Raw genomic sequence first — 21,420 nt, 5'->3', positions numbered from 1 at the left:
ATGACAGTTACGGAAACATGGGGGGGGAGGGGCGAGCTTGCTCTGTTTTGTTTGAAATTTACTTGGAATGTCAACAGATGTGAGCATGCAGGAACTCCTAATGCACCTTTAAACCACTGGTGTATTTATTTATATACAAAACTAAAAGTCTAGCAGCCCCTAGAGGCTGTCCTATTCATTACATCCCACAATATGGAGAAAAAAAACAGCAACTGAGGTGTTTAACAGAACCAAAACACAATTACTCTTTGTTGCTACGATTTAATTGCCTAGTGACAATCGTGTAAAAAGCTCAATCAATTTAGTTTTTTTATTTATTTATTTACTTTTTGGTTTATATTCAGAAAACACCTGTTATATTAATTACACCTGTATTCAATACTAAAATAGTCACAATGACTAGATTAAAGTAAGTAGACGTAGTTATTTCTAAAAATAACATTAAACCTCAACAAACCTATTGTAGAAAATTGAATTGCATGTCCTAGTGTTTCCCCACGGGATGTAAAGCTGTATTGTTAACAACTTCCCTTTTTAGGCTGCAATGTTCACTCTATGGAAAAGACTATAAAGTGATAAGAATTGTTTCAAATTGTGTTGCCAAACAGTTACCCACCCACTGTCTATGACTGTTAATGATGAAATGTAGTTATGAGCTGGTGACTGCAGGAAACTACAAGGTTTGCCTTGATATGGTGTTAAATGCAACTAATCCCCACACACACCCTTTCCTCCCACATGTGGCCCTCCCATTCCACAACAGCCCCACCTTTTGTCAAGTTTCAACTGGCAAATTTTAGAAGTCCACACCCCTTCACAGCACACTCATGCACATGCTTACAGTAGCAGTTAAGATCAGCAACTCGGATGAGAACTGCAGCTCTACTCTGCTGGGATCTACTTTGTGGGACAGATTTTCTCCAAATACCTGCTTTTGAAGAGGTTTTGATGAACCACCATGGGAATGAGACTGAGAGACTTGTGCAGCAGCCATCAACTGCATAGGAGTGTGGGATGATCAACACAGACTGCTCTACTGATTGCGAGATTAATAAGGAGTGGCTGCTGTGGTTGTTTCTCAACATTTGGTGCGTCAAGGGACCAACTGGTGGGAAGCTGATGTGGAGTTGCTAGTCTATTGCAGGTTTCATTTTTTTTTTTTTCTCTCTCTCTTTCTCCAGCCCCTATAGTACCAGCTGGGCTATTTAATATATTCCTCCTCAAGCATTACTAAATCTTACTTACAACCTCTTTCATAATTCCTGAAGTGTATATCTTATTTCCTTCTCTTTCCCACAACTTCTATACACCTCTGTATCCCCACAAGCTGTATTCACTGTCATCGCTCTTTTCCACTACCAGCAACAATGGACCTGACTTTGTGGCAGTACCAGTTCAGGTTCATCATGCTGGGGGACTCCACAGTGGGCAAGTCCTCCTTGCTGAAGCGCTACACCGAAGACTTATTCCTGGAGTCCATCAACCAGACAGTGGGTGTAGACTTCTATGTTCACTTCCTGGAGGTGGAGCCGGGGGTCCGTGTCAAGTTGCAGTTCTGGGACACAGCTGGACAGGAGAGGTTCAGGTGAGGATGCACCAGGCCTTGTAGCGCTATGTGTCTTTGTATAAGACAGTATGAATGTTAAAAAAAAAAAAAGACTCGTGTTCATGCAAATACACTATCCAAATAAACTACCACTGGTTACCCATTGACACTGGAGCTGTTCATCAGTGTTTGCATTAAGCTATGACTGTGTATCCACCCTGTCGCCCTCACAAGATCAGTGTGCAATGTGTACACAGACGCAGTAATGCAGTGGAAAAGGCATTATTCTTAATGCTCAGCATATTTAATGAAAAAAACAGTAACAACATTTTTTGTCTCTAAATTCATTATATCAGTTCTCCAGTTGAAAGAAGCTTAGCAAATTGCAAACTGTGCCTGTTCTCTGCATGGTATCTGTAGCCTGCTTATCCCATGTGAGTCAGCTAAAAACTCAGCCAAATCCGGTTTATTTACATAAAGAATTAGTGAAGGAGTACGTTTTTACCAGCTGGCTGCTGGGAGGACTGTTTGACAAGCCTGTCCTTTGGTTAAATCATTGACTCATGGGAGAACTGCATGCCTCTGTCAGTTTCATGATTAGGGGGAGAAAAACACAATGGTAATCAATGTCTCTTACAGAGAAACAAACTGTCAATCTGCTTATCTCAAACTCAACTCAAACAGTGCAGAGAATCCACTGATTATTTGCTCACTGTAAGAGGAAATGGGTTTTCATGTGCTGAAATTCAAACCTCCTCACTCTTTCTTTGTTTTTCCCACGTGTCTCTCCTCTTCTTTCCGCAGGTCAGTGACCCGTTCTTATTACCGCAACTCAGTCGGAGGCCTGCTGGTGTTTGACATGACCAACCAAGACTCCTTTGACCATATTAAGGAGTGGCATGCTGAAGTGTGCGAGCGAGTGCAGCCGCATACAGTTCTGTTCGTTCTGGTGGGCCAAAAGAGTGACCGAGATGCCCAGGGGGAGAGGGTGGTGAGTCGGGAAGAGGCTGAGAAACTGGCCAGGCAGCTGGGGTTGCCCTATGTGGAGGCCTCTGCTAGGACAGGTGAGGGCGTGAGGGACGCCTTTGAGCTGCTCACTCGGCGGGTCTACCAGGGTCTGTTGAGTGGAGAGGTAGAGCTGCAGGAGGGCTGGGATGGAGTGAAGTGCGCTGCACCACATGCACTGCAATTGCAGAGAGCCAACCTGGCACAGCCCAGCACAGCCTCCAAGAACAACAAGAAGTGTTGTGCTTAAATTGTGGACTGGTGGTGGTAAACCATTTGCACTCATGTTACCGTAGAACCTGAAACGGCCCCCAGGAAGTTGGATTTGTAGTGGATATTTACTGTAATAACGTGACCATCATGAAACCCACTGATTGAAATGCCTTTTTTGCACCTACTGTATTTTGTGAAGAGACAATGTTAAGCATTTAGTAATGTCGGAGACTGGTGTAAGAAAACATTTTGTGACTTTGTTGACATTCCTGAAATGGATTAAGTTTTAACTTTAGAAATACATTTTTATTTAACTGATATTTTTAGTCCAGACTGAAAAACCTTTTAAACCTAAAAACTATTGGATGGATTGCCACGATATTCAGCACAGACATTCATGGTCCCCAGAGGATAATTTCCTTCTGACGTTGGTGATCCCCTGCCTTTTCATCTAACACCACCAGCTGGTTATTTTTGGTTTTTAGGGAAATGTCTTCACAACTATATGTTAATCTAGCGCCATCATCAGGTTTAACATTATAATTTACCCAATACTTTTTGTACGTGGTTATTGAAAACTAATGACATTGCCATCTGACACAGGCTAAACGATGGTGAACATGGTCATTATTATACATTTTATTTGATGGTGCCTTTCAGGACACCCAAGGCCACCTTACAGTAGTTAAAAACATGCTCATATAGATATAACAGCGAGACATGGCAAGGACATACTATGACACCAATATGAACTATATCAGCATGTTAGTATTGTCACTGTGAGCATGTAGCTCAAAGTGTGCCTTTGTCACAAAGCTGCTAGTGCAGCTGTGAACATGTTAAATTGCTAAAGCTATAGCTTTTTCTATTTATAGGACTCTTAAAAACTGACATAGAGGTCCATGCTCCCTTAAGTAAGATTCTAGGCCCACAGCTGATTAGACTAACATGGACTGATGAGGCTATTGCTTACCTCAGTTCAGAAGGGCAGGAGTTGTAATGATATTGAGCCAAAGCCATTGGTGCAGGATGAGGCCGCATGGATGGGATACAATCACAGCTTCTCTATTGATTTTTGGACCTCAAGACCTGTACAGTGAGAAAATTGTTGCTAACCTTGGGATCCTGATGCCTCAAGGGGCCTATGATATAACTGTGCGATCGCAAGTTGATTAAGAAAGAATTGTACTTTGGTTACAATGTTATAATTCATTTTTTCCTCTTTTTGCTTGGGAAATACTTGGCATTATCATCTCTCACAGACCTGCTTTACCTCAGAACCTGCACATAAATCAGCGATTTCTGTCTGTGTTGCTCGTCCTGTCGATGATTGGCAGCAATCGGGTGCCCCAGTGGAGATTATAAACATCCCCTTATGACTCTGTGAATGAATGCTTTGGACCTGAATAGTTGGCTGGGAAAGGCTTTTTTGCATCACCAATAATTGCACAGCAGTATGCTTAAAGTGAGTGATTGTTTTTTTAGGGGCTGTTTTTGAAATGAATTAAATAGAACAACTCAAGGGAGCCCTTTGGATATTGTTCTTTTGAAATATTCTGAGGTTTCCATGGCAATTACTGTCCATCTGGCTGATGGACGGCCTCCTGTGTTTCTGCAACCAAAACGCAGACAATTGATTTAGCTTCTAAAAGACACCCAGATTAAAGATGATCACTGACAAGCTAAAATGTCTGTATACAGGTTGTCCATTGTTCTCTGCTGATATTGAGCAAGTGAACTGATTTTACATTAGCTACAAGGTAAAAGCCTTTTCCTAAACTCAAATATAACCCTTTCCCGTGTATGTCGAACCCATGGCTTTTTCTAAATCCAGTCTGGCGAAAAATGTCATACTCCAAAATACCTCCTTTTTTTTTTTTATATAACAGATCAGTCATTTATTCATTTTTTAATCTGACATTGTGAAAGGTCAACATCTAGGCACCACTTCTATTCATTTTGATAAGAATTTGCTGAAATAGACAAAAGTAAAAATAAAATGTACAAGGACGGTTGAAATAAATGTTAATGTAATAAAACCTACAATCAGTAACAATACAAAACAAATATCTAACAGAGGCAAATTTGTAGCCACCATTTGTAGTAGGAATTTGGTATTATAGACCCTCTTAAAAAAACAACTAATCAACAGCATTGTGTGAGTATAGTGGGTAAACAGGGGAGCTATAATCCACTACATACTCAACAGTTATGATTATTATATGCAAGATAACAAACATTTTTAACATTCACATCCAAAGCTCGAGTATCAAAAGGCAATCCGGATGCAGCAGTGGTCATTGAAAAGAAGTATTCCAGTAAATGTTTATTGACAAATATGCAATGAATAGAGTTCCGCCAGGCTTAGCTTAATGGCAACAAAACAAAATCATGAGACAAGAATTACATTGTGTGATGGTGCTGGCAAAACACTCAAATGTTAGGGAGACATAACAATGAAACACTATCTAATGTCGAATGGAAAAAAAAAATCCCACCCAAACCCTCTCTTTCTTCCTTATAAGTCAAAACAATCCCAACTGAAAAAGAAAAGACATTACACAGAGTGGGTACAACACAGTGTACAGTCTTGCTACTTTTTGGTTGTCTTGCGGATCAGCGCCATTCTCTGAAATGAAAACAAATGATACCGGTTAGGCCCACTGTACATGTTCCATTACAATATAAAACTAAATATTGACAAATACAATATTAGTCAACATTTGTCTTGTTTTTCTACATGTTGTACATTTACAATGACTATTATAATAGGCCCAACAGAAACAAAGCCTTTTATTGCTCACCTGTTTGTGAGCCTCTGTGGTGCAAGCCTTCTTGAACGGCCGGATCTCATCTGAGCCATAACCAGGAATCCACATGTTCCACTGGCGTTCTGAGGGAAGCAATGCACAATGTCAGCAAGACACAGGCGGTATGCAGTACTCCTTTAATTATAACAAGTAAATGTGCTATCAGGGCCATAACTTCATTACAAGTAACTCAGCATAGTGTCATACTCGCAAGATCTAACTTCCATCTCATTTCCAAAAATTGTTAATGTTATCAGGGCTATAAATCAAATAATTTGAACTTCAGCAACTGCCTTGATTGTCCTTACACTGTGACATTCTGTGTGTACTTTAAACTGAACACAGCAAAGCAGAGTTGCCAATTTTCCTACCAGTGGTTTGGTTGCCATGTTACCCCCTAACTGTCTATAAAGCTCTTGCATTTTCTGACTGTGAATGTTTGCAGTCACTCAAGGAGATGAGCACAAATGACTTCCACTCAGGGGTAAAACATATTTTTTTGGCATACCATTTTCAAAGATCTTGTTTTTTGTATTTTCTCTACAGCACATGGATCCATGAAGGCTTCCTATTTAGATGCCATTTGTCGTTTTTTTGTAAAATTCAAAAAACATTAAATCTGCTCCCTTCAATTATCACAGATGTAAGTAACTTTCATATTTGAACATGACTGTCATTATGGTTCAAAATAATAGGATAACACCTTGGGTTAAGAAATTAATGATTCACACATCAAATTGACATAATGTACAGTCATGTGAAAAAATTAGGACACCCATGCTAAAGTTGACAAAAAGTTGCAAAAGTCATCTTTTGGAAATTGATCTTAATGCCTTAATTAAAAAAATGAAGAAAAATCCAATCTTTAAAAAGGACACCAATTTTGTTTGTGAATGAATAATGTATCGTAAATAAATAAATGTTCTTCCTTAAAATACAGGGGCCATAAGTAAGTACACCCCTATGTTAAATTCCCATAGAGGCAGGCAGATACTTTATCAGGATACTATGCATCCTGATAAAGTTCCCTTGGCCTTTGGAATTAAAATAGCCCCACATCATCACATACCCTTCACCATACCTAGAGATTGGCATGGTTTTATTTCAGTTAGCCTAATAGCTGGTTTGGTTTGCATTGAGAGATGATCTTATGGAAAGTACCCCATGCCAATCTCTAGGTATGGTGAAGGGTATGTGATGATGTGGGGCTATTTTAATTCCAAAGGCTAAGGGAACTTTATCAGGATGCATAGTATCCTGGATCCATGAAATAACTGGCCTTTAAAAATAAAAATCTGCCTGCCTCTATGGGAATTTAACATAGGGGTGTACTTACTTATGCCCCCTGTATTTTAAGGAAGAACATTTATTTATTTACGATACATTATTCATTCACAAAGAAAATTGGTGTCCTTTAAGATTGGATTTTTCCTCTTTTTTTTAATTAAGGCATTAAGATCAATTTGCAAAAGATGATTTTTTTTATTCCTCTTTTTAGTCAACTTTAGCATGGGTGTCCTAATTTTTTCACATGACTGTATGTATAAGTCTCCAAACCATTTCTGAAAGCAATTACCCCCCCAGGAATTACAGGCCGTCCATCATATCACGTATTCCTAAGATAATTTTTTTTTGTGACCCATAGAGACTCACTCAACCCACCCATGTGGAAATATTCAGCGTTATAACCTGTAAACTTACCAAGATGTAATTGAACATCCTTCACCTCCAAGGTGTTGGACTTACGATGGCGAGCCAGTTGACAGGCCGCTGTCACTACACTCTCTATGAAGTCATCTGCAATTTGTAGTAGCATCTGAGAAGAGACCATCAATCGTGCTCAGTAAAGGAAAGCAATGTTCCACAGCGGCTGGACCAATCCCTTATATTTCAGCTCACACCATTTTTCATGCAGCCAGGCTTTAAATAGAATAAGATTTCCAAATGATGGATGTGGCAGTAGGTTAGAGAAGCTAGAGAGCAACAAGAACCTGCGAGATGCAAGTGGTATAATTTCACACCAAAAAGTCCACTGCTGTTTATGTTTACACTTATAGAAAAATGTGAGAACAGAGTTCATTTAAAACGGCAATTAAAACCACTGACAGACCTCCTCAACATCCTCATCCAGCTGCTCATTTGGATCAATCTCTCTCACCAGATCCTGCAGCTTCTTCTTACTGAGCACCTGGAGAGAAAGCAGATGTATCCATTCACTCAGTTACAAAATATATATCTATAGTAGTCTATAATAAAAATAACCTTTCATACAAAAAAATGCAGCACAACGTGCTTTACAAATGCAAAATAATCTGAATCTAAACACAAAAATGACAAGGCACCCATGAGTTGTTTTTTTTTTACATTTAAACTCAAGACCCACAAAATAGGTTATGGGGCTGAAACATAACACTGAGCATGTGTAAAAATAAAATATTTATGCCAAATATAATAACAGTTCCAAAAAACAACAACTTTAATCTGTCACTTATTGTTTGCAGGGGGAATGAATAAGGAAGATTTCACAGTGGGACTGTCTCACACTTTAAGTAGCTCTTGCATTGAAGAGAATTAGTACTTATTACCAAATAATTAATTGTGAATGTCATAAAGACTGTAATTAGCAAACTTGTTGTCTGGTAGGAAACTGCACAACCTGGGCTATGGTATGAAACTTTTACAAAATATCAACATGCATATTACATATATGCAACTGTTCAAGTAACTCCTTTCTAACAGCACAACTTTGAAGCCCATATTTGCAAGGTAAATGTCACACACACACACACACACACACACACACACACACACACACACACACACACACACACACACACACACACACACACACACACACACACAGAAACCCTGCCCAAAAGCTTCATCTTTGGGTTTAGTGAATTAAGAAAAAAATTGACAGACCTGAGATCCCTCTGGACTACTTCTGCCAGCAGGGCCAGGGGTCCCAACCTTCACTGCTGTTGCGGTGCTGTTAGCCATGCTGGTGGCCACAGGAAGAGTGGAAGGACTCTGGAGTTTCACAACAGGGAGAACTGCCGGTAGGCCTATGTGTCAGGGTCCTGAGTGACAGTCCAAGATTGGCACAGATGTGACAGATTATCGTTCACAGGGACCACCTCCGTATATCTGGGGAAAATAGTAAGGATGTAACGTTACACAAGTTAGCACCACAGAAGCAACGGGTTGATAAGCATGCTTAACCCTGCTTAAAGAATCCGTACGAAAAAGCCATTTATAATTATTGCCCTTGCGTTTTTTTTTCTTCCATTTCTAGTAAAGATTATCTGCCATTTGTTTGTTACTCTATTTATTTTATTATATTGTGGTGTATATTTCATTTTTCGTTGTTGCTTCCCGATTTTATTAAACAGTTTTAATATTCTCCCTCATGTAAAGCACTTTCTAAATTTGAACGGAAGTATATAATTAACTATCATTAGTATTACCATTAACGTAAGCTAACGTTACAAGACACAGAAACTAAACCGTTCAACAACGCTGTAGGATCTAACGTTAACGTTACTCAAATATTAACAGAGTTAGCAAAATAACACAACATTCGTTAAATAATAAGACCACATATGTAACTATTAAGCGACTGTGCAGCTTCCACAAATAAAGCAAACAAGTAAAATACCGTTGCTAACATAACGTTATGTGCTAAAAACAATAGCAGCTATCAAGCTTTGAATTTAGCCTGACAGGCTAACATTAGCTGCTAATCTAGCGGTGGGGTTTTATACACGGTACATCATAAAATTACGCGTTAAATTGACAACTTACCCAATTAAACAAACACTATCTGTCCATGTTTCGGCGTCGTTGCGACGACAATGAGTGAGTTTGATGCAGAAAGACTCCCTCAAATTACAGAAAAATGAGCGAGGTTATCTTTCACTACTTCCGCTTTGTTTATGTCTATTTCCTGTGGACACATATCGCCTCTACTCTGCCACCTGCTGGATATTGTGTGGAACTACATCAGGATTCAACAAATTGGCAATGTTATTAGAATATTGTGAATTCAATACACAGAGGCCTATGATTCTAGTATTATTATTAATAATAATAATAATAATAATAATAATAATAATAATAATAATGAACAAATATAAACAAATATTTAAAAGATAATGGCAATAAAGCATGTTCATGAAGCCAAGACAATTTTAAGAAGTAAAATGCTGTTTTTCCGGTAACTAATCACAATGCAACCACAAGTTTAAACTACTAACGTTTATGAAACTATTATATGGAATGACATACATATACGTCATGCTCAGTAAGACATCTTACAACTAGTTTACGTTAATATATTTTTTGAAAGTACAATACATCCGAACCACTGCGACTGGAACGATGGTTTTTTTTTTTTTTTTTTTAATTAATGTGTTTTATTCTTCCAAATAAAATCATAGGAAGTCGTTAACATCCTTAGCAGTGATGGTCATTTACATACTTAAAGTTAAGGCTACATAAATAGATAATAGGCCTTTTTTATTGTTTGAAAAGCATTTACTCTATTTGTTATGATTTTTGAAACATTATTTATTAGGATTCTAATTGTAACAAATATGCAGCAATACACATGCCTATATCTAGCCCTAACTGAAAGTGGAAACAGTAACATGTCACTCAGTTAACCTAAAGATGACTCTGTAAGCACTTTAAGTCTGCGTACAGCAAACGATCTCTGGCACTTTTTGAGAGACTGAATCTCTTTCGATTCCGCGTCCTGTGCAGTTCGAGTTAACAGCTAATCAATCAAAGGTCAAAACAAATGAAGCGTAAAATGTTTGCTTGTTCGGCATTACATATCACAACGGAAAATTGCGAGGCTCTGCGGTAATAGCGTATATGTCAAGACTTCTTTCGACTCCTGTTGAATTTCATCAGAAAAAACACTCAATAACAAGCTCAGACTTGTTAACCTGATAGGCCCGAATCACCTCAGAGCCTAATGACGCACTGGGAGTGAATTGGATTATTGGAGCAGCAGCAGTTCCTTCATTTGCAGTTCACATAAACAATATTTCAGGCGTGAATTCTCTTCAGAAGGAAGTCATAAGAAACAGAGACAGTATAATAAGGCTTATTGAGCGATTTATTTTTGGCAATATAATGATTTGGATGGTTAGTTTTTTGTGCTTTCAGAATGTCAGAATACTCAGCCTATAGCCTATACTTCCTGAAAACACAAGCCACACCTACAACTAGTAATAAATAAATATTGAGCCAACTTTCATTTCAGATTAGACGCTACAAAGGAAAGTGCGCACCATTTTTCCTAATACTGAAAAGGTATTTTTCACAGTCATGAAAGTCCTTCTACTTGCTGCAGTGGTCGCCCTGATTCATGGCAGTTATGGTAAATATATTATATTATGTCATTTACTGTTATACAATCTCCTCAAATCATTTAATGATATTACTGCTCTAATGTTATATTGGTTTAATCTTCAAGTGTGGTTCTGTTTTTTTTCCTCTCTCAAAAATAGGCTATATTTATACAGTTGTTGTTGGGTGTTTTTGTTTGTGTGTGTGTGTGTGTGTGCGTGCGTGCGAGCGAGCGTGTGTTCCTGCCTGTTTGTCTGCCTGCCTGTCTGTTTCTGAGTGCGTATGTCCTCTAGAGAAAACACTTTTATTTTCTCTTCTGTCACACTGATGGCTTTTCCCCTGGTGGTTACAAGGCTCACACTCAAACAGGAAATATTTGTGGAATTATCAAGGGACTGACGAGAAGTACAATTAAATATTTTGTGTGTTTAGACATACTGTTTACAGAGACCTGTTTACAAAAAAAAATCTTTACTGTAAAAAACTAATGTCAACTGTTTTGTATTGCAAGAATTATTTCCTGAGGTGAAAAGAAAAAGTAATAGCCTCTGTTGTCACATGCGTCAGTAAAGTGGAAGAACCTGTTGCTGGTCATGTGGCCATGGTGACTTTACAAGTATTGGCAGTTTTCCCACAGGAGCCTGAAACAAATGTCAGGAAGAGGGAGCGGTTGTTTTCACAGTGTTGCCCAGAGCAGCAGCTAGATCCCTAGCGAGCCCCCTGTCTATTCATGTTATGATCAATAACCTGCATGTGTAATCTCTGTCCACATGCAGCCACTTTGCTCATTAAAGGGCCAACCCAGCCGGTTCTGGAGGGAGAGCAATTCACACTGGAGTGTCTATACTCAGACTCTGAACTCAACATCAGTGAGGTCCATTTTGAGGTCTTCTCCAAGGTAAGCCAAATGGGTCGGTGGGTTTGAGAGGAAACGGAGGAAAGAAGTGGTTCATTTTCAAAGTTCAAGGCCATCCTCTCACTATTATTTGGGCTTGCTTACAACACTGCAGTGTTGGTAAGAAAGGCCAAAGTGCTTAAGGGTTTTATTGCTATTATCTGAATTATTGTAAAATTAATGTGAAATTGATTTAATACCTTTTTGTAGTTGTGAAAAAAGATGGATCATTTCATTATGTTTTGTTTTTTTTACATACAGGCTGATACTGTACATAACAAAAGAAGGCTCACTGAACAGAGTGCAGTCATAGCGTTTATAGCCCAAACTTATTTGCAATAGTTATATATGGACATGTAACTGCTCTATGTAAATATCACATCATCGAGCAGCTGGCTGCTGTGTGGTTCAACACAGTGGAGAATTGTACAAAGACCATAACACATGAAATATATCCATCTGATAACTCCTCAAAGTAATGTTGTGTGATTATTCAAAAGAAATCTGTCACTGTATGTTTTCAGTAGTGCATTTGTGAAGTAAATTAAAAAAAACCTTAATAAAGCTTATTAAAACCCTTTCTTTCTTTCCCTTCACCAGCACATGCAGAGCTGGCGTACAGTTTGGGAGCGATCCTGGTGCTACTATTCGATGGAAATTGAGCGGACTGCAGAAAGTCTCCTGCTGTCTATCCCCCGTGCAGGAAGTTTCTATGAGGGGCCCTACCGCTGTGTGTCCGACAACGAAAATGTGACTGCACCAGACAACTCCTCCCAGCCACTGGCCGTCAAAGTGCATTGTGAGTGCCTGGTTGATAATGGGTAGGAGCTGTGTGCTGAAAGTCTGTGGAACAATGACTCTGTGACACTGTATTTGCCTTTTTTGTGTCCTGTAGAAGTCATAGAGATTTCTGCAGGAATCTGACAATAAGCTAGGTAAACATGTGACTTGCAAATAAGATACACAGCTTCTGTTTTTCACTTTCCAATAAGGACATGCGTGGCATTGCTGAGAATACTGACATTTTACTGACAAAGAAGGAAGTATAAAAAACACCATTGGTTAACAGTGTACGCAAGAAGACTGAACAAAGAGACTCTGAAACCTTGCAATTTCTGTCTTATTTCTAACCAGCATGAGGTAAAGACAATTTTACAGATATGGACTGAGCTTTCTTCACAGTGAGGGATAGAAAAACACATTAATAGTTAATAAGACAAGACATATCTATGCAATGCAGCTGCAGAGGGTGTACGACAAAACAACTGCAAAAAGTACAGATCCAGTGAAAGCCTTGTGTTGCTATGATAAGTTAACTAGAGTTGTTTCATTAATCTTTCACTCCAAGCAAACAAACAGGCATTCTCCTGGCAGGGCTCAGGTTTGAAGCTATCAGTGTAGGACACACAGTTGCATGAAACGGCATCCATGGCGTAGCTATAGTCAGATTATCAGTGTCCTCTATCTTCTCAGTGGCCATCAAATCGACTGTAATGCTGTTTGATGGGCTCCTCAGCCTCATGGGGGGAATCAATAAGAGGCAAAGATTAGAGATTGGGCTGAAGGACTGAAAGAGCCACGGGAGGAGAGAGAAGCCAAGAGCTGGATAGACGTGGGCCATCTATTGAGATGGAAGATGGGTCATTATTCACAACACTGCCTCTCTAAAGACTTCGATAAGATGAAGCCTATTATCATTAATATTGATTGCTTGGTACCACTGGGAGGTATTCATACTTGAGCCTATATAAATATATATATTCTCAAAAGATCTGAGTGTTTAGCAGCTGCTAACACTGCAAACACGTGTTCAGTCACGTCCCAAACTCTTGAAGAGGTAGCTTCAGCGTACATGACATTTTCTTGCTTCATTAATGCTCGATCATTCTTCCTTATTCCCCCTGGGTTGTAGATATGGGGGAGCTGTCACTGTCCAGGGAAGGCTACACCAGCTACCTGGGTGTCCCACAGGAGCTGAAGGTGCGACTCGGGGATGATGTGGTGGTGAAGTGCTCCGCCAGCTCATCAGAGGAGCCGAGCTACTACTGGAATAAAGATGTGAGGAAGCCTTTAGGATTGTGCATAGTGGCAGTGTCCTCATTATGCTTTTGGAAACTTGTCATTCTCTCTCCGGCTCCCTCCCTCCACTTTCGATGTGACCACTTTATTTCTCTCCTGTCTTGTTCCAGTCTCTCTAGGTCGCTCTTTCTCTCTGGGCTTTGCTCAAAGCATTCTTTTAATTTTCTGTCCTTCTCTAACACTGTCAAGAGTTTCTCAAGCCACTTGTTTCCCCTCGGCTGTCATATTTCCATCCCCTCCTCTGAAGAAGTACTCTGTATTTAAGTGACTGGTTGGCTTAGGCCCACCGCTCACTGGGGATTGCAGCTTGCCCACTTATAGAGGATTAATAGTTTAATGAGGTCTAGACAAGAGCCAGTCAACCTGAAAACAATTATGTGGATAGATTTCTAATGATTGTTTTTGTGTTTGGTTAACCAGTATTGAATTATTCAACTGAGCTCTTCGCTGAGCTAAGACACCCTCGCCCGAGGGAAATTAAGACGTCTGTGTGTAAAATGCCAAAGTGACAATAGGCATGTCGAACAAGAAGAAGTTGATGAGCTGAGAGATACACTGTGCCTGCCCTTGTGGTGAGAAATTGGTATTACACTTTGAAGGTCTCATCAAAATCAGCACTACTGCCACCAGCAAGTCACAGGTTGTAATGAAGCCACACAACCATGAAGATATCTTGGGAACAGGCAGACGTAATTGCCAAGTTCCCCCTTTTGTTATTCTTTTTGATAAGTCGGCTCAGGGTTAATATGCTTGTTAAAGGGTCACTGTTAATCCGGGTTTTAAATGGGCTTACAAGTCCAAATCCAATTCAGTGGACATTTTATACTGCTAATACTGTTTGTCTTCCACATGATCGTATGTAGTGCTTTAGGTTTTTTGCCATTATTTGTTGAATATACAGCACTGTCACATGAATAATTATTATTATTATTATTGTCAGCATGACTGACAGGTCCATCACTGTGTGGAGTTGGAAATCATTAAGGGCACCAGCACTCATGGTTTACCTGTCGATCTACTCGTGCCCAATTTACATAAATCACAAGACCTTTGGAAAAGAAGAATGAAACAAGGAAATGATAAGATGGAATGTTTGGGGTGTGTGTGTATGTGTGTGTGTGTGTGTGTGTGTGTGTGTGTGTGTGTGTGTGTGTGTGTGTGTGTGTGTGTGTGTAAGCTTACAGTAAGTATGACAGGAATGGATATAGGGCAGAAAGTGGCATCAAAATGGCCCACTTTGACAGACAGCCGCCGTTGGCATATTGGCCCCCGGTAATGACAGCAGGACAGAGGCAGAAACGGGCCACTGCTTTGGGTGCCAGTGGATTTGCATACAAAATGCTGCTTTGGCCAGACCTGGCCTTTATGGGAAATCCTCTTAATTCCGATCCATTCAAATTGAAATGGACTTTCTTGGCAGGAGCTGCAGCTCCCAGGAGCCAAATCATTTGCATGGTGTAATGTCTTTTTTTCTTTTTCTTTACCCACTCCTTCCCGTTCGTTTGTTTTCCAATCCTTGTGTTTGGCCTATTATTTGTTTCCTCCCATGTCGGCTCTATCTCATAATAGCGCTGCTATTTTTGTGTCAACAATTCATCCCGTTCCCCCGCCATCTCATTATGTGTTGTGTTAACAGTCTGTTGTTGCGGCATTATTCTTTGCGGATGATGGTGTTATCTGGGTTATTGACTTGTGTCGATGTATGTTCATTCACTGGGATTACTGCTCAGGTAAATACACTTAATTTGGGACTTTGGGGACTGTTCTCTGAGGGCCATACACCAGCAGATATTTCTGTCTTTCTGCCTGTGCCACGCTGCCATTGCCAGTTTTTCTGTTTCTCCCTTTCTTGTTCTATTTTGTTCTCTTTTTGTCCCTCTTTCACTCACACAAATCAGCCAAAATAACACTTTCTGCCTCTTTTCTTTCTTTCTCTCTTTCATACTCCTCATGTCTGACGGTCTCCGTTTCTCTCGCTGTCTCCCTCTTTTGCCAACTAGCATCGTCTATTCTCCATCTTTCTTATGCTCTCAGCACAATTTTAATATGAAGGAGTTTGTCGATTCTCTCAGGGCTGGCAAACAATCCAGCCAATTTTTTTTTTTCTACTTTCACTCTCCTACGCTCTCTTGTATATTCTCCGTCTTTCTTTCTCAGGGTGACGACTGGATCCTGCCTTCCTCTACACTGACGCTGAGGAAGATGAGAGCGATGGATGAAGGACAGTACACTTGCAAGGCCGTGCATCCCTCTGTGGAATCACTAAGCAAGAAACGCAGCTTCAGCATCACGGTGCTGTCGGGTAAGACAAGCCTATAGATCTAACTGGACAAGTCCTGTTGTCCTTTATACTGACTGAGTGTAGAGCTATCGTTTCCCGCTTCCTCTTTCCAAAAACCTGTTTGGGATTTCTTTGTAACTGTTCAACATCCCCTAAGCAAAAACAAAAAAAAAACATTGTGTTCTACTTCTCAATCAGCCGCTTGAATGTGACCAGAAAGATCAGGTGTTTGTGTGCAATCACGTCATCAAGAGCATATGCAGAAGTTCTCATTTGTGAAAGTGTGAAACTTTTAAAGCCATACATTTCTGAAGAACTACAGGGTTGAGGTTAAATTTATCCGCACGCAAAAATGATAATAAAAAGTAGTAAAAAGACTGTGATGCTGTAATAAAGAGAGGTGAAGACATTTATGAAAACACCTCACCTTAAAAAAAGGTGACAAAGAAGTCCCACATTTAATTACCTTTAAAATGTCAAATGGGAATATCTAAGATTATAGGGGACATTAATAGATTATAAATACCATATATAAATAGCAATGACAGAACTATACCAACTTCAAAGGATAAGAGGATAATTATTAGATAAAAAAAGAAGCAATAATTTGATCTGACCTTTTGAATTTTTTAATCTTTTGACAGAAATTCCAGGTCAAACATAAATGCACTCTTGAGCACACAGCGTAGAGGCAAGCTTAGAGTTTAATCAGCTGTTAGAAACTGAAATGTACTGATTGTGCTTTAGTTATTTTATTTTAATGTGTTATTGTTTGTTTCAAATAATGTTGTATAGTCTTCTGAGAGATGCACCCACCCATGGGATAATGATGGGATGATAATAATTAGTGAAAGTCTGCAGACACTCCTTGATTAGAAGTCTGGCTGTCTGTTAGCTTGTGTAGGTGGATGTCTACAAAGTGACAGTTTTTTTTCTTTTTCTGAATGACAAACTGTCTTATTTCTCATGAAACGTGAAAGTTGTATTCAAGTGGCGAACTAATTTCATTACAACATTATATAGCTAATCCAATTTACGGCACTTCATCTGTCTTCATCATCTTTATCAGTGACCTGTGAGATGACTGCACTGTGTTAATGCACTGCAGTTTTTAAACACCGTCCTCTCACCCTGTAGGATTCAAAAGCCTGGTGATTTCAATCGTTGAAATTATGCAACCTCTAAAAATCCAATTAAACCAATGCATGTTATTTATTATGGTAGAGTTGTCCTATTACTTCTGCAATTGACTCATTGGTCACTGCGCTCCACAGTGTCTCCAGTATTTTTCTCTTAAGCACATGTAGTAATTAAAAAGGTAATCATTTCAAGATGCTGGAATAATGTATGCTAATCCTTGAAGGTATGGTGAGAAAATGTTGCATGTCACTGCTGTTGCTCTAAAGTTGCACTACAATATCGGTACAAACCTTAAGCAAAGATCCCTTGTGCCAAGAAATCCTCTTCACATATGGAATAACTGTATATGTGAACAGGCAAAGCATGTCTTTATTGCTGCCTCAAATCCTCATAACCATAATTCTTCAATCCATGAAATCCGCAAATGTTTTATATGATTTGTTAATCTATGCACATGAAGGGGATAATCACGATTTTAAAATAATAAAAGGCAGACTTTTTGACAACCGGTGCTGTGTAAGGCAGCATGGCCATCTGAACTCTTTTCTTCCACAAACAAACAGGAGGTTGCCTTTAGAAGCTTTGCTAATCTCTGAGTCTGTGTGATGCATGTTTCCCTTCATGTCTGACTGATCTGTCCCACAGAGGATGCCGCCTGGTACGAGTCTAGTAATGGCCGTCTCATGTTGATGACCTCGGCGGCGGGTGTCTCTCTCTTGGTGTTCATCCTCTCCATGAGTGTGTTCCTGTGCCGCAGGGCTAAGCAGACCAAGACCAGCAAGGGACCCATGTAAGAAACCACTGTTTGAGTGTTTGTGTCTGCTCCTCTTTCATAATAAGCAATCACTTTTCTCTTTACTTGTGATCTTGATCTTTATTTTAAATTCAAAATGTGATGGATAACATGCCTCTGAATGTGTAATGTGTGTGCACCTGTGTGATTGTTTGATTTCTTTACTGCACTTTGTCCACACTCACCTTCCTATTTTCCCTTGCTCAGCCCCGGTCTCTCCTGTAGTTTGACTTTATATTACAGCTATTGTTATTGCTGCAATATTTCATTCTGTCTAATGTGTGTGTGTGTGTGTGTGTGTGTGTGTGTGTGTGTGTGTGTGTGTGTGTGTGTGTGTGTGTGTGTGTGTGTGTGTGTGTGCGCGCACCTTGATATACCTCACACTATGCGTGTGTTATGTATACCAAGTGATCTTCAGAAAACCTTTCCACACGTGCAGATGAGTGCCTGTGTGTTTTTTTTTGTGTTTTAAAAGGTGTTATCCACATTGAATATTAAAGTCCATCTCAGCAGGTCTGACCTACTTGATCCCACCCTTGATTTCTTCCATGCTCCCTCCTCTCCCAAGTGTCGCCACACACTTGTGAAAACCCTGAGCTAAAGGCACCAGTTTTAATTCTGCAATAGTATATCAAGTATAAAAAAGGCTACAGAAATTATAAGAACAGTAGCAGAAGTCCCATGTAAACCCACTGCTGACAACATGTTAATGTGCACCATGACCACATGCAGCTTCGCTCATTAACTTCTTTTCTATATGGGCTTAAAAGAGCCTTTTCAAAGGGCATATTTGCCTGCTTCATACATGATTTATGTGTCGTAGGTGGCGTAGAAGATACAGTTGAATCCTTGCAAGTGTGGCTGGGCATGTGCTGCCGTGTGTGCATGAGCATGTGTGTATACAAAAGAGAGACAGAGAGCTAAAGAGAGAAAAATGGACTTTCACATCAACAGCCAGGTGTGGCTCCAATCGTTCGGTTCTAGCCTATAATTTCCTCTCTTATACTTTTCTAGTGCCTACTGGGAGGTCGATATACTGACAATAATTCTCCTCTGTCTTTCCTTCTCTTTTTTTCTCTCTCCAGTGATGATCGGTCTCAGAAAAAGCCCATCTACAAAGCCAGTGTGGAGTCCCTGCCCTCCACCTGCGCAGACAAACAACCTCTGGTTTGACTGGTGGAAGGAGGAATAGTGGGGAGGAAGATGGAGCGAAAGATGAAGAAGATGGAGTGGGTAGCCAGAAAATGAGTGATGGCATAGAGGGGATACTTAAAGAGGGAGGAGGTGATATAGGGTTATGGATGGTCACATTGGGGGAGGAGAGAGGGTGGAAAGGAGTGAAGACGGGCATTTGGAGACTGTAGGGAAGGGAGAGCAAAATCAGACACAAGCTGGGTGTGAAAAAAACGGAAGGGCAAATGATTGCTTTAGAGCCACAGAGGCTGCTCTGCTTGTGGGTGTAGGCTTCGGTTATGCAAAAAAGTGGGCAATTTTCTCTTCATTTATTCTGCAGTGTGAAAAATGGTGAGCTTCTACATTCTATAAAACGATGGGAGATTAGTCAATTGTTCTGTAAGAGCTGTAAAGACTCCACATGCAATTCTCTCTCTTTTACAAACATAATTACTCAGCTGCGTATTTTATATATATATATATATATATTACATATTATATTATGAATGAGCCATTTAGGCCAAGGTTTTACTTTGTTGATTTGTTTCCCTTTTCAGCCTTTTTTGCATCTTTGAGAAGGTTGTTATAATCTCTTTATTTCAACAGCTCCTAAAGCATGTTGCACTCTTACTATGTAATTTACTTTACTTTGTATTTCTTTGACAATAAATGGATTTCAGAAAATTTGCTGTCCTCCTGTGTGACATTGATTTTGTTCCATTTTAGAGATACAAAAGAGGTTGGGGAGTATTGACAACATGGTGAAAGCTAGACATGCTTGCTCGCTTGGCCGCACATCTTCTCCACCCAATGCCATCTCAGGCTTGCATCAGCTTGTTTACCAACCTTCCCTTTCAGTCTGTAAGACCTTACTCTGAAGCAATGACCTTTACTGAAAGTACTGTGCCTGTGCATGCTTGTTTCTCCCCATCTGCCTGCAGGCACAAAAGCAGTCAGTCCAGCTCACAAACACATGCATGAACTAAAAAACTCACACTTACACACAGTGAGAATAATAGTGAAGTACCTTGAGACTTTGCCCATCCATTATAAGAGTAGGCAGGGTTAACCACTGCTAGTTCTACTTCAATATGAACTAGATTTAGTCTATTCTGATTCCCCCAAAATTAAACATCATAGACTACAACTTCATCTTTTTAATTTTCTCCTCTGTTGCCTCGTAACCCTTAACGCCGCACCACAGCACCATCACTTATTACCATAACCGTGCTCATAATGCAGAGAATTTCATTATGCTTGTCTGTTGAAGTTATGTTGGGTTTTATGTGGTTTTATTATCGGTGTGTGGTTGACCGTAGGCCGTCGTTAATAATGGGCGAAGCGGCAGTTCAACAATGACACTCCATTAACGGGTGCATGCGCCACAGAGCACAGCCAGGATAATGTTATTAAACTGATTATTCAAGCCCCCTGTACAGCTCGCCTCTGCTGCAACCATTATTTGTCGAGCATTTTACAGACTCCTTGTATTTCTTTTCCAACTCTACAAACTTCTGCTTACTTTATGTCTTAAGCCATGCCCAGGAATAAAGAGAAAACAGATGGAGTGACTTTAAGCAAAACAGACTTTTCAAAAATCGTCACGCTCTGTAGGAAAAAAAAATACAATGTTGTAAATTTAAAATGCCCTCCTGCATGTGAAATGCCAGCGAGCACCATCCTGTTTTGGCCTTTGAGTCAGTCATGAGTGAAAAGCTTTGTGCTCCCTAGTAAGCTTTGGTCCTGGGGCTTCAACCGGTTGGCCAGAAAAGACAAGATTATGTATCAGGAATTTCACAGAGTGGAGCTGTCCTTGAGGTACACGGCTCTGGTTGGGAGAGAGAGAAGTGTGGTTTACAGTGACATTTTGACCCCTGACAGTGCCTCATGGATAAACCACCGTACAACAGCTTAGGGCGATGCAGGAGCTGTGCAGAGAATACAGAGCAGCCAAAATGTATTGTCTGGTGCTGCAGGTAGGGTCCTTACAGGACAAGGATGCAGATATGTGACATTAAAGTCTGGCAACTCCTCTCTAGTGTCAACAGTTAGTCGGCAAACGTCCTGACAGCCCTCAGTACACTGACCTACAAGTAAAGGTGAATTATACCGAACATGACACCTCAT

The 21,420-nt window shown here is 40.0% G+C and overlaps 3 protein-coding genes across 5 annotated transcripts; 2 read left to right on the top strand and 1 right to left on the bottom strand.

Annotated features, from left to right (window-relative positions):
• Positions 1 to 791: 791 nt before the first annotated feature.
• rab42b (RAB42, member RAS oncogene family) lies at positions 792 to 5,238 on the top strand. 3 transcript variants are annotated; one of them, XM_036006780.1, is made up of 3 exons: positions 792 to 1,140; positions 1,363 to 1,585; positions 2,351 to 5,238. In XM_036006780.1, the coding sequence occupies exons 2-3, from the start codon at positions 1,368 to 1,370 to the stop codon at positions 2,799 to 2,801; spliced, it is 669 nt and encodes a 222-aa protein (XP_035862673.1). In that variant the 5' UTR covers positions 792 to 1,140; positions 1,363 to 1,367; the 3' UTR covers positions 2,802 to 5,238. The 3 variants fall into 3 exon arrangements, with proteins under 3 accessions (XP_035862673.1, XP_035862672.1, XP_031145093.1); XM_036006779.1 differs by having other exon boundaries at positions 792 to 1,195; positions 1,294 to 1,585; XM_031289233.2 differs by having other exon boundaries at positions 793 to 1,144.
• On the bottom strand, positions 5,073 to 9,563 carry taf12 (TAF12 RNA polymerase II, TATA box binding protein (TBP)-associated factor). Its single transcript, XM_031289241.2, has 6 exons — positions 9,379 to 9,563; positions 8,497 to 8,721; positions 7,685 to 7,762; positions 7,276 to 7,390; positions 5,569 to 5,657; positions 5,073 to 5,393 (listed from the first exon to the last, which is right to left on the bottom strand). The coding sequence occupies exons 2-6, from the start codon at positions 8,572 to 8,574 to the stop codon at positions 5,358 to 5,360; spliced, it is 396 nt and encodes a 131-aa protein (XP_031145101.1). The 5' UTR covers positions 8,575 to 8,721; positions 9,379 to 9,563; the 3' UTR covers positions 5,073 to 5,357.
• Positions 9,564 to 10,641: 1,078 nt separating this feature from the next.
• Positions 10,642 to 19,978, top strand: si:ch211-79k12.1 (uncharacterized protein LOC568891 homolog). Its single transcript, XM_031289192.2, has 7 exons — positions 10,642 to 10,963; positions 11,709 to 11,830; positions 12,428 to 12,626; positions 13,740 to 13,885; positions 16,064 to 16,208; positions 17,973 to 18,117; positions 19,206 to 19,978. The coding sequence occupies exons 1-7, from the start codon at positions 10,912 to 10,914 to the stop codon at positions 19,291 to 19,293; spliced, it is 897 nt and encodes a 298-aa protein (XP_031145052.1). The 5' UTR covers positions 10,642 to 10,911; the 3' UTR covers positions 19,294 to 19,978.
• The last annotated feature ends 1,442 nt before the right edge of the window (positions 19,979 to 21,420 follow it).

Source organism: Sander lucioperca, chromosome 10, assembly GCF_008315115.2.
Source record: "Sander lucioperca isolate FBNREF2018 chromosome 10, SLUC_FBN_1.2, whole genome shotgun sequence".
Classification (NCBI taxonomy): domain Eukaryota; kingdom Metazoa; phylum Chordata; class Actinopteri; order Perciformes; family Percidae; genus Sander; species Sander lucioperca.
This window is presented reverse-complemented; position numbering and strand designations above follow the sequence as displayed.

Coding starts and splice junctions, on each gene's coding strand:
- rab42b (XM_036006780.1), top strand. CDS start 1,368: ATGGACCTGACTTTGTGGCAGTACCAGTTCAGGTTCATCATGCTGGGG. Junction 1,586..2,350: donor GCTGGACAGGAGAGGTTCAG/GTGAGGATGCAC, acceptor TTCTTTCCGCAG/GTCAGTGACCCGTTCTTATT.
- taf12 (XM_031289241.2), bottom strand. CDS start 8,574: ATGGCTAACAGCACCGCAACAGCAGTGAAGGTTGGGACCCCTGGCCCT. Junction 7,763..8,496: donor GTAGTCCAGAGGGATCTCAG/GTCTGTCAATTT, acceptor CTTTCTCTCCAG/GTGCTCAGTAAGAAGAAGCT. Junction 7,391..7,684: donor TGGATGAGGATGTTGAGGAG/GTCTGTCAGTGG, acceptor GTCTCTTCTCAG/ATGCTACTACAAATTGCAGA.
- si:ch211-79k12.1 (XM_031289192.2), top strand. CDS start 10,912: ATGAAAGTCCTTCTACTTGCTGCAGTGGTCGCCCTGATTCATGGCAGT. Junction 12,627..13,739: donor ACTGGCCGTCAAAGTGCATT/GTGAGTGCCTGG, acceptor CCTGGGTTGTAG/ATATGGGGGAGCTGTCACTG. Junction 13,886..16,063: donor GCTACTACTGGAATAAAGAT/GTGAGGAAGCCT, acceptor TTTCTTTCTCAG/GGTGACGACTGGATCCTGCC.